This window comes from Abramis brama (genome assembly GCF_963993115.1).
Source record: "Abramis brama genome assembly, chromosome: 11".
Taxonomy (NCBI): domain Eukaryota; kingdom Metazoa; phylum Chordata; class Actinopteri; order Cypriniformes; family Leuciscidae; genus Abramis; species Abramis brama.
This window is the reverse complement of record NC_139973.1, coordinates 487304-503488: the sequence shown is the minus strand read 5'-3', so window position 1 is coordinate 503488 and position 16185 is coordinate 487304. Positions and strand designations below refer to the sequence as shown.

The window sequence follows — 16185 nt, the reverse complement described above, 5'->3', positions numbered from 1 at the left end:
CTGATGTTATGAGGTGTGTTTATATATATTTATTATGGGTTTGCATACATAATATGAGATTTTTTTACACAGGAAAAAAGAACCTACAAGGTTGAATATCTTTATATATTTTCTTAAATAATTCATTATAACACATTTAAAAAAAAGCAGTTAGCTACTTTTGCTTGTGGATGAAAATGTTTAGATATAAAATAAAAAAAATTAACAACATATTCAAGAGATGACAATTTTGGGATTTCGTAATAAAAATAAATCGTTAAGGATAAAACGGTGGGTCACATTAGTAGGGTTAAATATAAGAACTTAAATCAACCCTAAATGTATTCACAAAATAAATGGGCAGCAGTTTCTTCAAAAAGACCACAAAATGAGCAAGTTTAATCAATATCAAGATATTTACAGATAGATGAATTAAACGTGTCGTTCAAATCTTTTAAGTTGTTGCGTGTGTGATAATGCGTCGTAGCAGGTCACATGATAACGTCAACATGGCAGATGTCCGGTTCGCATTCATACTCAACGAGATCTGGCTATAAAGTACCTACTCTTTTAGCGCTCGTTAAGTAAGTACTTATTGAAATTAAGTACCTACTCATTGAGTATGCGGTTTCGAACGCAGCCGTTCTCTCGTATTGCGTAAGTTGCTTACGCTACGGGTAAAATCATCTTTTCTCAAGATAATGAAGGCAACCGCAGCAGCCTACCACTGAGCCCTGCGTGATGTCACGCCCCACGCCTTTGCGCCCCCACACGTCATAGCCATAGAGTGGGCGTGGCTTAGCGTATAAAAGGACCTTACCTGATTTTCATCTCTTCAGCGAAGCTCTCCGCATCGCTGGATCCTGAGAAGAAGCTGCCGCCATTGAAGTTAGCGACAGACCAAGCCTAGGACAGCGCCTGAGGAAGCCGGACGATTTCTCGCCGCCTTCAGCCATCCATGCCTGCTACGCTATCCGGCGTCATATCCTTTTCTGCCAGTGTGTGTTCGCCGCTGCGACATACACTTTTCTCTATAAGAGCGCGAGGTGTTTTTGTCAAAATGCCTCGCATTTCCTGTGGTTCTTGCAGAGCCCCTCTCAGCGACGGAGACCGCCACGTTATCTGCGCTCTCTGCCTGGGCCGAGACCACGCAGCCCTCGCCCTGTCTTCGGGCAGCTGCGTCCACTGCGAAGACATGACAATGTCGACCTTGCGGGCTCGACTTGCCATGTTCGACGCTGAAGCACCGCCTCCGCCCGCCACCGGAGCCTGCCATAGCCTACAAGCGCTCGCCGGAACCTTCCCCTCGAGCCTCGCTATCTCCTTCACCGATCTCTCTTACGGACACACAGATGCCGGCCGCCGCCCTCACTGTTGCCGCTTCGGGAGATTAAGCGGATGAAGGCGCCAATGATGACAGCTGTTCCCTCCTGGCTTCAGGAAGCGAAGACTGGTCTGGGTCTAACCCGGATCCCTCCCCTTCGCTCCAGGAATCCTGTGGAACTCGGGCCAGTGTGGATGCAGAGCTCATTCGGCTCCTCACCAAGGCCGTCGACCAACTCGGCCTCGTGTGGTCCCCGCCTGAGGAGCCCGCGCCCAACAGGCTTGATGGGTGCTTTCTACCTGGCCGCTGCCACGCGTCCGCCTCCAGGTCAGCGCCCTTCCTGCCAGAGCTCCACAATGAGCTCTCGAAGTCGTGAAACGCACCATTCTCCGCGAGACTTCACTCCTCCGTCTCCTCGACGCTCTCCCAAGTGGACGGCGCCGGGGAGAAAGGTTACAAGTCTATCCCCCCTGTGGAAGAGGCGGTAGCAGCGCACCTTTGTCCGCCCTCTGCGGGTTGGCGTGCAAAGGCTGCCCTCCCGTCTAAAGCCTGCCGGGCCACATCAGCTCTCGTCGGCCGTGCTTTCTCTGCCACTGGACAGGCTGCTTCCGCCCTGCACTCGATGGCAGTTCTTCAGATTCTCCAAGCCGATCTCCTCCGTGAGTGGGATGAGAAAAGTGCGGACCAGTCCCGTCATCACGGATTTAAGGAACGCGACGGACCTTTCCCTGCGTGCTGCTAAATCCGCGGCCCAGGCTATTGGGAGGTGCATGGCCTCGCTCACTGTTGTGGAGAGGCATCTCTGGTTAACGCTGGCAGACATGAGGGAGGCTGAGCGAGCCGTGTTTCTTACAGCCCCGCTCTCTCCGTCCGGCCTCTATGCCGATGGTGTCTTGAGTGTAGAAAATGTGCCCACTTACCAGTGTTCACCCCTACACACAAGCACGGTTCCCCCTGTGTCACTCACTCATGCAGAGCTGGCGTATGCCGCTCAAGCTCTCATAAAGCTGGCGTATGCCGCTCAAGTGTTAGATGTAGGAAATGTGCCCAAAATTCAGTGCCCACACCTACTCACTGCCCGCTCTACCACACTTGTATCTCAGGGGTTAAAACCTATAAAGGACTTTCACCGGCGATGTGTTAAATGTAAGTCCTGTGCCTGCCCGCGAGCGCTCACGCTTACTGATAGACACAACCCTATTCGGGGTGTGTCAGAATGGGTGCTGAATACAGTAAAACAGGGCTATTCGCTGCAATTCGCTCGCTGTCCTCCGCGCTTCCTAGCACGGACCGAGACGAAAGTGAATCAAGAAGTAGCACACCTACTTCGCGCAGAAATAGCAAAGCTGTTATGCAAAGGGGCCATAGAACCAGTACCGCCTTCCCAGAGCGAGGCAGGCTTTTACAGCCGTTATTTCCTCGTGCCAAAGAAGAATGGGGCTCTCAGACCTATCTTAGATCTGAGATATTTGAACAAAGTTCTCGTCAGACGACCGTTCAAAATGCTCACGACCAGACAAATCCTCGCACAAATTCACCTGAGGGACTGGTTTATCTCTCTCGATCTGAAAGACGCTTACTTTCAGATTCAGATAATACTCCGTCACAGGCCATTCTTGAGATTTGCCTTCGACGGTCAGGTATATCAATACACCGTCCTCCCTTTCGGCCTGTCCCTAGCACCCCATACTTTCACGAAGTGCATGGACGCGGTTCTCGCTCCCCTCAGAAGTCAGGGCATGCGAATATTGAACTATTTGGACGATTGGTTGATTCTAGCACAGTTGGAGATAGAATTAATATCTCACAGAACATTGCTTCTCAGCCATCTGGAGAACTTGGGTCTCACGGTCAATTGGACCAAGAGCTCATTACTGCCAAGTCAGACAGTCTCTTTTCTGGGGTTAGAACTGGACTCTGTGTCTATGACGGCCCGCCTGTTGACACAGCGCATGCGCCGTGTCCGACACCTGGCCGCTTCATTTCGGACGGGCAGCCTGGTTCCCCTGAAAACTTTTCAGAGAATGTTAGGCTGCATGGCCTCAGCTGCAGCAGTACTTCAGCTGGGCTTACTACGTATGCGCCCGCTACAATGCTGGCTGAATGCGCGAGTGCCACACCGAGCCTGGGCTTCCGGCAGGCTGCGTATCAGAGTGACTCAGGGGTGCGTTTCAGCTCTGGAGCCCTGGATAGCGGCCGAATGGTACTGGTTGGGAGTGACAATGGGAGCTATCTCACACCGGAAGGTTGTCTCGACAGACGCCTCCAACCTAGGCTGGGGCGCCCTCTTCGAGGGCAGGCCAGTCTTTGGCCAGTGGTAAGACCAGGAAAAATGCCTTCACATAAACTGTCTGGAGATGATAGCTGTCGAGAATGCGCTGAGGCACTTCCTCCCATGCCTGCGGGGCCACCATGTACTGGTTCGCACGGACAATATGTCAGTGGTGGCCTACCAGTAAACCGCCAGGGCGGCATCAGATCCAGAAATCTCAGTGCTCTGGCGGAACGCCTCCTCGTTTGGGCCCAGCACTCCCTGCTCTCGCTGAGAGTGGCCCAGACAGACTGTCCAGGGACAACGTTCCTCCGGGAGAATGGTCCCTGCATTCGCAAACAGTCCAGCTGCTGTGGCGCCTTTTCGGCAAAGTGAAAGTCGACCTATTTGCATCAAAAGACAACGCTCATTGCCCAATGTTCTTTTCAAAGAACGAGGATGCAGTGCCCAAAACATGGCCCAGCTGCCCACTGTATGCTTTTCCCCCGATCTCGCTGTTACCACAGGTAATCAGAAGAATCAGGGAGACTGGCCACTCGGTGCTCCTCATAGCCCCGCAATGGAAGAACCAAATTTGGTTCCCGGAGCTGATGTGGCTGACGGACTTAGCCCCATGGCCGATTCCGGTGAGAAGGGATCTCCTCTCTCAAGCCAGCGGTTTGATTTGGCATCCTCATCCAGAGCGCTGGTCTCTGCATGCATGGATAATCAACAGATACCCGTTGTCCTGCCACAAGAGGTTGTGAACACGATCACGCAGTCTAGATCCCCTTCTACGAGAAGGCTCTACGTGTCTAAATGGTCTGTGTTTACTAGCTGGTGCGCCAACAAACCTGTGGGGTCTCTGGGGTGCTTTGTTTCCTTCAAGAGCTACTGGATAAGGGCAGGACCCCTTCCACGATCAAAGTATATGTTGTGGCCATTGCGACATTCGCAGAGTCGACGCGCGGCCAGTCAATAGGAAGGAACGAGTTTGTCATCCGCTTCCTTAGAGGAGCCAGGAGGATGAACCCCCCGCGACCCCCGTCGGTTCCTATTTGGGGATCTTTCTATGGTCCTGAAGGCCATGAAAGCACATCCCTTTGTACCTTTACAGACCGTGGATCTGAAATACCTATCAGACCACTTTTCTGATAGCCCTGTCATCAGTCAAGCGTGTGGGTGACTTACACGCGTTATCTGTTAACGCCACGTGTCTCGAGTTTGGACCTAATGACTCTAAAGTCATCCTCAAGCCGAGACATGGTTATGTCCCCAAAGTGCTTGGCACTCCCTTCAGAGTGCAGGTTATTACATTATCGGCTATACCGGGATCCGGTAGCAAAGTCGATGTTAACCTCGCCTGTTAGGGCGTTAAGGGTTTACGTCACGCGCTCTGCCGCCTTTAGGCGCTTGGAGCAGCTCTTCATTTCGTTCGATGGGCGCGCCAAGGGCCTCGCCACCTCAAAACAGAGTCTGTCCAGGTGGATTGTGGACGCTATCGCGGCAGCATATGCGTCTAAAGACCTGCAGTGCCCCTTGGGCATCAGGGCTCATTCCACTAGAGGCTTGGCGTCTTCGTGGGCTTGGTCCAGCGGAATTTCTATTCACGACATTTGTATGGCGGCAGGCTGGGCCTCCCCCTGTACATTTGTTAGGTTTTATAACCTAGAAGTTCCTGCCCTGCAGGCTAGACTTCTAAGTTACGAGTATGTTCTGTTCAGATTCGCTCGCTCGCAGGCTACTCTCACATTAATCCCAGTTCCCCTGGTTGAGCTGCACTATAAGGGTAGATATTCCCTTTTCAGTATGGACCGACTGTGCCACTCTGTATTCCCTGCCACATGATACTGTGTGCTTATGTACATGTACTGGCCCACTCAAGTTGGCTGTCTTATTCCCACCAATCTGTGTTCCCCCGGTGTGCCCCTGGGACTATATGTGGTTGATGCTTGGCGCGCACACTCTCCCGGGGAGGCTACAGGATGGGAGAAAAAAAAACCTGAAAAAAAAGTTGCAAATTTTTTTTAGCACTAAACTAGTCATAAAAAGTTATAGTTTTGTATATACATAACTCCTGAATAAAAGTTAAAATGTGTTTGGACTGATTTAAAAAAAAGTTTTGAACAAATTTGATTGGTTTGTCGATAGTGACCGCAAATGCAGGTGATAAGCGGTTTTATTAAGCGAGTCATTGAGTCGTTCAATCAAACAATTCGTTCAAACGGCCGATTCATCAAGAATGAGACAGATATTTGTGAATGGGTCATTGATTCGTTGACTCAACCGATTCGTTCAAAACACTGAATCATTCAAAACACGATTGAGTGTTGCTGTGAGATGCGCTATGCTGTGATTTTTGTTTGGATTCATCGGATCTATTTCCGCTGCTAAAATAGACCAAAACAGTCATTATTTCGTCTAAAATCTAAGTGACTTAATATTATTAACTTGTTTGTTGAACTGTCAAATGAAATCAGTGTCACATTTTCAATCGTGAGGTGATGGTAAATTAAGTGATGGTCAATTGTCAGCTCTCTTGGTCGTCAGGTCGTGTGATGTATGTTGCTGAACTGTATTCAAATGTTATAAATATAAAAAAAACACATTTTGAAATGTAACTGCAGTAGCCTATGTCAATTTAGTTTATGTGTGTGTGCTGCGCTCATAGACTTTAGAAAACGGCGCCCGTTTGTTTAATTTCTCCTCGAGAAGCTGCGCAAGCCTCAAAAGTTTAGGTCCTTGCACCCTGCAAGAAACTGTCCGAAACTGTCGTAGTCGTTTTTTTCATATTCGTCATTTGGTGGCTCTCAATTGTCAAAAACACCCCTCAAAATATTTGCTACGGATGCGAAAAATGCAGAAAATCGAACAATCCGAATTAATTTTTATGACGGACGGAAGTTTCAGAGGCTGCAAACGTATAAAACGTGAGGTCGTATTTATATAATATAACGGAATATAACTTAGGCTACAGTTAAAGCTTTCCTTTTTTGTGAAATGCTCACACGCACGCACGCAGCCACGCACACACAAACATGTTTAAATACATTTGTTGTTAATAGATAAATAATAAATTGTTGTAACAGCAATATCTCCAAGTTTTGTTTTTCACTTTAAAAATGTCATGATTTGCCAATGCAAAGAGAGTACCGCCACCTTTTCCCCCACTTCAAGCACTGATAACACAAATAAATCATCCTCCTGGCGACTTTTTTTTTCCCAAAAGCGACAAATCCAGCGACTTTTACTGGTGTTTTAGGAGACTTTTGTGGTGTTTGGAGACTCGAAAGCACGAATCACTCTGCAGTTAGGCCTACTGTGCTCAACGAGCAGCGGGTGCTGCCGTGAGCCCCTCTCCCGTCCAAAAGCACTCACAGGCGGTCAGTCTCTCAGTAGCCTCGCGCAGCAGTCAGAGCAGAGAGGAGACACACACCCCTCCGCGTCCAGGCTTCAAATGAATCGCGCATGCGCACGGCCGCCGCCGTTCCCGCCCTGGCTTACAGAGCGGGGTGTAAATGTAAATGTTAACTCTCACACAAAAATAAATCACTGCATTTAAATTGACTCACGACATATCTCTCCATTCACTCTAGTCTTATCTCTTGCCAAGTTCGCTTGTGCCAGCTCTCGCTATTCTGTTATCAATCTCGATTTACATAGGCCTTTACTACAAAACCCCAACAGTCTTTTTAAAGACTTAACCCACAAATATTCTTTTCAAAGATTATATCAAATCTCAGCCCTAGCCAGTTTTTTTTTAACTGCTAGGCAGTAGCTACACTTAGCTAAAACTACCCACGCGACTAAGACACACACACACTAACGAGGACTACAATCGTTAAGTATTAAAATAAAATCTGAATTGTCTGAAAAATAATTATTTTGTTCGTTTAATTAAAGATCGTGCCTAAGTCCCGATTGATTAGCCCCTGATACGTCTCTCAACATAGCCACACACACAGTTACATATTACATATTCAACTTTATTGAAAACACATAACAAAAATGGAGAAATTTCTTGTGAGGACCAACAAGCCAACCGATGCACCACCAGCTGCAAAAAAGCTTCGAAGGTACGATGAGGCATACCTGCAGTTTGGGTTTACAGTCACGGCTGATCTGAGGCCTCAGTGTGTCGTGTGTGCCGAGGTGCTGGCAAACGACAGTATGAAGCCCTGCAAATTAAAAAGGCACCTCGAAACCAAGCATGCTGGCATTAAAAATAAACCGGCTGAATATTTTAAAAGAAAGCTTGATGGCCTCCATCAGCAACAGGCAACCATTTCAGTGCACAGCACTGTGTCTAAACAGTGTTTGGAGGCATCGTATGTAGTGGCCAAAAGAATCGGTAAACTGGGTAAACCTCATACAATCGCCGAGACTCTCATTTTGCCGGCAGTGCAAGACATGTGCAGAATAATGTTAGGCGATAGTGCAGCAGCCAAACTCGGTGCAATACCCCTGTCCAATGACACAGTCGCTAGGAGAATTGTAGACATGTCCAATGATATCAGAGAGCAACTGATAGAGTTCGTAAAAAAGAGTCCTTACTACGCGCTGCAGCTGGACGAATCCACTGACATTGCTGGGCAGGCACAGCTCCTCACCTATATCAGGTATCTGCGGGACAAGGCGATTGAGGAGGATGTCCTGTTTTGCCGGCCTCTTCAGTCACACACTACAGGAGAAGCCATTTTCAATGTCCTTGATATTTTTATCCGTGAAAATGGTTTGGCTTGGGACCGATGCGTTGGCCTATGCACGGATGGTGCGCAGGCAATGACGGGGCGTGAGCGTGGCCTAGCTGCTCGCGTTCAGCAAGTAGCTCCACTTGTGAAATGGACACATTGCATGGTCCATCGCGAAGCACTAGCTGCTAAAAAAATGCCGGTTCTCTTTGACTCCGTGCTGAACCAATCCGTGAAAATGATAAATCTCATCAAATCACGGCCACTAAACTCTCGCTTGTTTGGGGTCCTCTGCCAGGAGATGGGGTCAGGGCACGAACAGCTGCTTCTGCACACTGAAGTTCGCTGGCTCTCCAGGGGGCGGGTGTTACAGCGGCTGTATGAGCTGCGAGAGGAGGTGAAGTGGTTTTTGACAGAAATCAAATCAGATCTGGCGAAGCATCTGGATGACACCATGTGGCTTGCGTCTCTGTCCTATTTGGTCGATATATTTGACCGCTTGAATGGCCTCAACCTGTCTTTGCAAGGCCGCGAAACTCATATTTTGCTCCTTGCAGATAAAGTGCACGCCTTCACACAAAAACTAGACCTCTGGCATGGCCGCATCAGTCGAGGGAACTGCGACATGTTCCCCAGCCTTGCAGACTTTATCACTGATGCAGGCACGTCACACGATTTCTCCTCTCTATTTCAATCCGCGTCTGAGCACCTGTCAGCAATGACAAAACAATTTGCGACGTACTTTAAAGAGGATTATCGCTCTTTTGCGTGGGTTCGAGATCCGTTTGTGTGCACAGCAAACGAGCTGTCAATTGATATGCAGGAACAGCTTATTGAGCTGAAGAGTGACAGTAGACTGAAGGAACTCTTTAGCTCCTGCCCTCTTTCGTCATTCTGGGCAGCACTGATGCAGGAATATCCTCAACTCTGTGACGTCGCCTTGAAGATTCTCCTTCCTTTCGCGTCGACATATTTGTGTGAGGCAGGATTCTCAAAAATGACTGCACTCAAAACGAAATACCGCAATCGTGCACAAATCGAGGATGATTTGAGGCTATGTTTATCAAACATTGAGCCAAGAATTGAGGATCTTTGCAAGGCAAAGCAGGCTCAGGTCTCACATTAACATCACCTACCTGCACGCTTCTGTAAAAAATGCAGATGACGCCTACTATTAGGCCTAGTAATAATAACAATAATAAAGCATAAATTAATATCAGAGGTCTGGTGCCAATTCCCAATTATAGCAATAGCCTAGTAATAATGATAATAGGCCTACTGATGATAATAATAATAATAATGATAATAATAATAATAATAATAATAATAATAATATCAATAAAGCATGTAACCTCATATAATTATATAACAATAGCCTAGTAATGATAATAGGCCTACTACTACTCATAATAATAAATAAATAAAAATAAATAAATAAATAATAAAAAAAAAAATAATAATAATGCCTGCAAGCTCACATTAGAAGTCTGGTGCTACTGCCAATTATAACAATAGCCTAGTAATGATAATAGGCCTACCTACCGCTACTGATGATAATAATAATAATAATAATAATAGTGTGGGCCTAAAAATAATAGCCTAGCCTAGGGCTATCTATCTATCTATCTATCTATCTATCTATGGTGGTGTAGTGGGGATGGCGCCGGGAAGGCGGGAGGAGGGGGGCCCCAACTGCAATGAACCAGCTTTGGGGGGGCCCAGCTTGCAAAAGGTTGAGAACCCCTGCCGTAGAGAACGTAATAGGCCGGGAGCCAGGTCCACTCCTCAGGATGTTTTTTGCTACCTTTTTTTCACTATTATTTCCTATTATCTTATACCTTGGGCCATCACAAGTTGATAACGACCACCCCCAACTCGGCCCCGTTTGGTCACAGGGGCCAAAAAACACCCTTTTTGGGAAAAGCTTTTGGCGGAATGATGTAATTGTGAATATTAAGGTACTGCAGCTACATAAATGGCCATATAACCCTAACATTTTGCATGGTGTATCCTGACACATAGGGGAAACCAGCAGGAAAAGATTCTGAGGATTGCTGCCTTTTTGCTGTCAAATATCACCCTCAACATACCCCAAAAGACAAAAAAATGGCTGTCCGGCTGACAAATTGTCATCAAAAGTGATCATTTTCAAGCATTGTATTATATATATCACTGCCACAAATGTACATGAAAAACTTATAAGTTTATAAGCTTCAATTTAAGTCCAAGATGACCTTTCTATCTAGAGGATTATAGCTGGTATAACCAAAGTTCTCCACTGTACCTCAAATCGGAGAAAACAGAACTTTCAAGCATTACCATTCCATATGGGTTCCATAAGTCCATAACATTCATGCTCTCCATGATGGTGACCTCAAATGAAAACATTTTCAATAAGACATCAACATCTAAACCTCTGTTAATTCTCAATAAAAACTTCTGTAGACGTGTGACAGAAAATAAAGTCAGTCTGGTTAGTAATATAGTAATATTTATATTCTACACTAATATTAATACACTAACATGACCAGTCGTCGAAGTACAACATGGATAAGCAGCAAAAAGATCTAAGAACCAAATAAATGTTTTCTATTTTACATTTTGAGCTGTATTTTTTTTTTTTTTTGTACTTTATTTATAACCATTTTTATAACAAAATATGCACAAAAAAAGACAATTGCAACAAAAAGAGACATTATAACAAACATCCTACAATACTCCCTCATTTCCCTCGTGCGACTCAACATGAACACATAGCTTACACAAAGACATCATACACTATCCTCAAAGACAACAAACAGATACATTGCAGTAGTGTGCATATTCAAGGTATAAGGTGCATATATCATGTAGGTACAGCAATAATAAAAATAGATAATAATAAATAAAGAAAAAAAAGAAAGAAAAAAAAAGAAAAAAAAGAAGAGAAAACCCCAGATAAATAAGTAAATAAATCAATAAGTAAATGAAGGAAGGAATCAATCTCCTTATATTTGCCTCAAAATTGTCCATTCAACCAGAATTGTAACTGACGTGGAAGGCTATGAAACAGACACGTAAAAGATCATCAAATAAAGAGAATAAAGAATACAATAAAATCTCTAGGTCCACATCTGTACAGGTGTTTAGGCGGCCCCTCCCTCTGAAAATTGCAAGTCATCAAAATACGCTAGGAAAGGTGACCATGTTTCAAAAAATTTGCTTTTTGAACCTCTGACAGTGAATTTGATTTTTTCAAGCTAGATGTAATATATTACTTCTTTAATCCATCTATTATGTGTTGGGGGCTCAGCTTTTTTCCACTGGAGAAGAATTAAGCGTCTTGCCAACAGAGTGGTAAAGGCAATTACCTTACAAATTCCTTCCTTAAGCACAATATTTTCCGGGCTAGTGCAGAAGACAGCTAACAGGGGGTCAGGTTCAATAGAGACACCATACATGTCACTGAAAGATTTAAAGATATCTTTCCAAAACCCCTCCAGTCTCGGGCATGACCAAAACATATGGGCTGTTGTGGCTGGCGAATGTAGGCATCTGTTGCATACAGGATTAATAGTGGGATAGATCCTAGCTCATTTTGAATTGGTGAAATGTAACCTATGAAGTATTTTAAATTGAATGAGAGCATGTCTGGCACAGGGCGATGATGAATGTACTTTGTCTAAAATGCGACCCCATTCCGCATCAGTAAAGTCTCTACCCAGGTCAAGCTGCCAGGAGTTTTTAACATGGTCTGGGCTTCGAGGATTTATGGTGCTTATAAGAGAATATATGCTAGAGATTAATCCTCTGCTCTCTGGTTTTAAATCCAGCAGTGCATCAATAACTGAGGGAGCAGGTAATTCAGGAAAAGATTTGAATACTGACTTAATGAAACTCCTTATCTGTAGATATCTAAAGAAATTGGTTTTAGACAAGGAAAAATTGTGTACAAGCTCCTCAAAGGAACAGAAAATATTATTAAAAAATAAATCTTTTATGGATCTAATTCCCTGTTCCTCCCACACCAGAAAAGCAGCATCCATATAAGATGGGGAGAATAAGCAATTAGAAACAATGGGACCAGCAACTGAAGCAGCTTGTAACCCAAAATGCCTCCTAAACTGCAACCAAATTGTGCAACTACTGGATTTGGTGATGTAATGAAACTCTTTCCTGATATCGGAAGAGGTGCACAGACCAAGGACTTAAGAGCAAATTTGGTGCATGCTTCCTCCCCTTTCACCCATACAGGAATTGATTGTGAATCCCAAGCAGACGCCCAATGTATGATTTTTTGAATATTGCTTGCCCAATAGTAAAATAAAAAGTTGGGCAATGCCATGCCTCCTTGGCACTTGGGTTTCTGTAAAAAAGATTTTCCAATACGAGGGGATTTACCCCCCCACAAAAAGGAGCCAATTAACTTATCTAGATTGGCAAAATAACATTTTCTTATGAATATAGGTATATTTGAAAATAGGTATAAAAAGCGTGGCAGAACCGTCATTTTAATCAAATTAATACGGCCACCCAAAGACAGAGGCAAAGCAGACCACTTCTTGAAATCTTTTTACAACGTTTTAAGAGTGGGGAGAAATTGGCCTTAAACAAGCTATTAAAGGAACGTGTTACTGATACACCCAGGTATTTAAACGCATTATGAACCACTCTAAATGGAATACTATGGGGAACAAAATCTGGAGGTACAACAATCGGAAAATACTCTGTTTTATGCATATTAACTTTATAGCCTGAAATTTTCCCAAAATCCTCTATAGCTGACAATATGTGTGGTAGTGATGAAGAGGGGTTGGAAACATACAAAAGAACATCGTCCGCATATAAGGAAATTTTATGCTCTATGCCATTTCGAGTGATTCCTCTAAAAGCAGGGGACTGACGGAGTAATATAGCCAATGGCTCGATAGAAATTGCGAACAACAAGGGTGAAAGCGGGCAACCCTGCCTTGTACCTCTATGTAAAGAGAAATATTCTGAGAATACATTATTTGTGCGAACAGAGGCTACTGGGGCGGAGTATAAAAGCTTAACCCAGGAGATCATATCTTCAGGGAAGCCACATTTTTTAAGGGTAAAAAAAAGATATTCCCACTCTACCCGGTCGAACGCCTTTTCGGCGTCAAGAGAAACAACGACTTCTGCGTCCGAGTGTGAATGTGTGTACATTACATTAAACAAACGGCGTAGGTTGTTAAAGGGATTACGCCCCCAGATAAATCCAGTTTGATCGTTGTGAATTATTGCGGGCAGGATGGGTTCTAAACGCACCGCAAGGGCCTTAGCTAATATTTTAAAATCGGCATTTAGTAGCGAAATTGGCCTATATGATTCACAGATAGTTGCGTTCTTGTTTTCTTTTAACAAAAGCGAAATTGATGCCTGCGAAAGAGTAAAAGGAAGGAAACCTTTCTCAAAAGCTTCATTATATACCACTACAAGAAGTGGGCTCAGCAGAGCTGAGAACTTCTTATAGAATTCTATAGGGAAGCCATCGGGTCCAGGTGCCTTACCACTTTTTCAGCCACAATAGCTTCCATAACCTCCTGTTGTCTAATAGAATCACCAAGTTCAGGGCCAATACTCACAGTAATTCCAGTAAAGCCAAATCATGAGTATATTCTGAGGAGTACAGAGATGAGTAATATTGAACCGATCTATTATTTATATCTTGGGCAGTGTGTAACATAGAACCAGTGGGGGACTGAATTTGAGTGATCACTTTGGAGACATCAGATTGGCGGGCTTGATAGGCCAATAATTTACTATCCTTATCACCAAATTCATAAAATTGGTGGCGGGTCTTCAGTAACCTTTTCTCTTCCTGCGAGGTTGTCAACAGGTTAAATTCGGTCTGGAGCCGCAGCCGTTCTTTATATAAAACAGGATTTGGGTTTGTAGCATATTGCACATCCAAATTGCTTATCGCATCAGAAATTACTTTAAGCTTAGAGATCTCCTGCTTTCTGGTATAGGAAGAGAAGGAAATAATTTTTCCCCGTACAAAGGCTTTAAGAGCCTCCCATAATGTAGCTCTCGAAATATCAGGTGCATCATTTATCTCCAAAAAACAAACTATCTCTTTAGATAGAAAATTAACAAATTCATCGTCTGACAATAACAGAGAGTTTAACCTCCAGGGTCTAAAACAAGAGTAGTGATTGGGGAAACTGAGCTTAAATAAAGAAGGGGCATGATCAGATATCACTATACTATTTTTGTCAACCAAAAAAAAATCTATACGGCTATATGAATGATGTACTGGGGAGAAGAAGGACTAAAACTTTGGAGGAAGGGAAAAAAATCTCCATGGGTCCAGTAGTCCATACTGTGACGATGTCGTCATATAATAAGCATTTAAATGTTTATTTATCCTAGATTTATCAGTCATCTTTCATCTGTAATATAATCCGAGTTCATTATCCATAAAAATCTAAACAATGTATATAGTATGTGAATCTGCGGGTCGTCATAAGATAGCGACAAAGATGGTGACATCTTGGGTCCAGCCCAGTTACCTTTATCTGGATGACGTGCGCCGTTCAAGGAAGTTGAGGCGGCTGCCGGAAGCCAATGCAGTGAGTGTACCTCGCGGAGCTCCGCTCGAAGACTCCCGCGATTCATTGTTTTATCCGTGGCAAAAGTGTGTATCGTCTGCGTTCTAATCAATCGCGCTCTGGATCATTAATGAAGAAAAAGGAACACGAAAAATTAGAATAGTCCCATATAACCAAGGAGCTTAGCTTTAATCGGGTTGAAAGCTGCTCTCCGTTTGGCTACCTCCACACTTACATCTGGGTAGAAATGAATCCGAGAGCCGTTATACTGAAGCTGTCCCTTTTCCCGCGCAAGTCGAAAAATTAATTCCCTCGTCTGATAGTGATGGAGTCGGACGATAACGGGTCTCGGGGCCTGGTTTGGTTTCGGCGGGGGTGCTAGGGAGCGATGCGCTCTGTCCACCACCGGAGGTTTAGTGAAACTCTCCCTCCCAAAGACATCAAGTAGGAGTTCCTCCATAAAAGTGGTCGGGCGTGTGCCCTCAGAGTGTTCAGGAATGCCGATTATTCTTACATTATTCCTCCTAGAGCGGTTTTCTAAGTCGTTGATTTTCGCCTTCATTCGTTCGTTGTCTTTCGACAAAGCTGCGCACATGGTCTCCAGAGAAGCAACGCGACCATCCACATCGGTGAGTGATTCTTCCACATCATTCAGCTTTTGCTTTTGCAGTGATGTTTTAACAGCCGAGATAGAAGATTTCAACTCAGAGAGAATCTCCGTTCTAAGCGCCGCGACCTCTGATCTGATACCCCCCAGAAGTTCACGGATATCGTCCCCCTGTGCCGAAGCAGTCATGCCCTCTGCTTGCACGTTTTCCTCAGTAAAATCTGCGGTCTTTTTCGTATTACCTCTTGGCATATTAGATTACTCAGGGACGTAATTCAAATCTGATTAACTTAGTGCTAAAATGCTAGGTGCGCCGGACGTGTAAATAAGTAAAAATGATGAATATGAAAAGTAATACTCAGAGCAGAAACTTTGCGACTTCTCACTCCGCCATCTTACCGGAAGTCCGAGCTGTATTTTAGTTCCCTTATCGGTCGGTCACTCTCCACGTACGTCGTTACCGACTGATAGGAATCTCGCTAGAGAGGCCAATCTACTTCAAGTGAAACTAAAACGAGCCAATACACATTGGCATGCAATCATTTGCATTAGCTGTTCAGCCCCGCAGGGTGGGTATATAATGAGCAGCAGGTGCGATTGCATTTCAGTTTTTTGCTTCGGAGCCAAGTACTTCGATGTTGTTCTACATATCTTCAAGGAGATTGTGAAACTGAGCGAGCTTCTTCTTCTTCAGACCTCTCCACACTGGTGCGGGTGACACAGCACAGCAGCACAAGTGGTCTTTTTTCTCTCTCTTTCTTTTCTTTTTGTTTTTG

General features: G+C 44.7%; 1 protein-coding gene across 1 annotated transcript; it reads left to right on the top strand.

The window, feature by feature from the left end:
• Positions 1-7562: 7562 nt before the first annotated feature.
• On the top strand, positions 7563-9371 carry LOC311092693 (zinc finger BED domain-containing protein 5-like; the record flags this gene model as incomplete). Its single annotated transcript, XM_084129605.1, has 1 exon — positions 7563-9371. The coding sequence occupies one exon, from the start codon at positions 7563-7565 to the stop codon at positions 9369-9371; it is 1809 nt and encodes a 602-aa protein (XP_083985731.1).
• Between the last annotated feature and the right edge of the window lie 6814 nt (positions 9372-16185).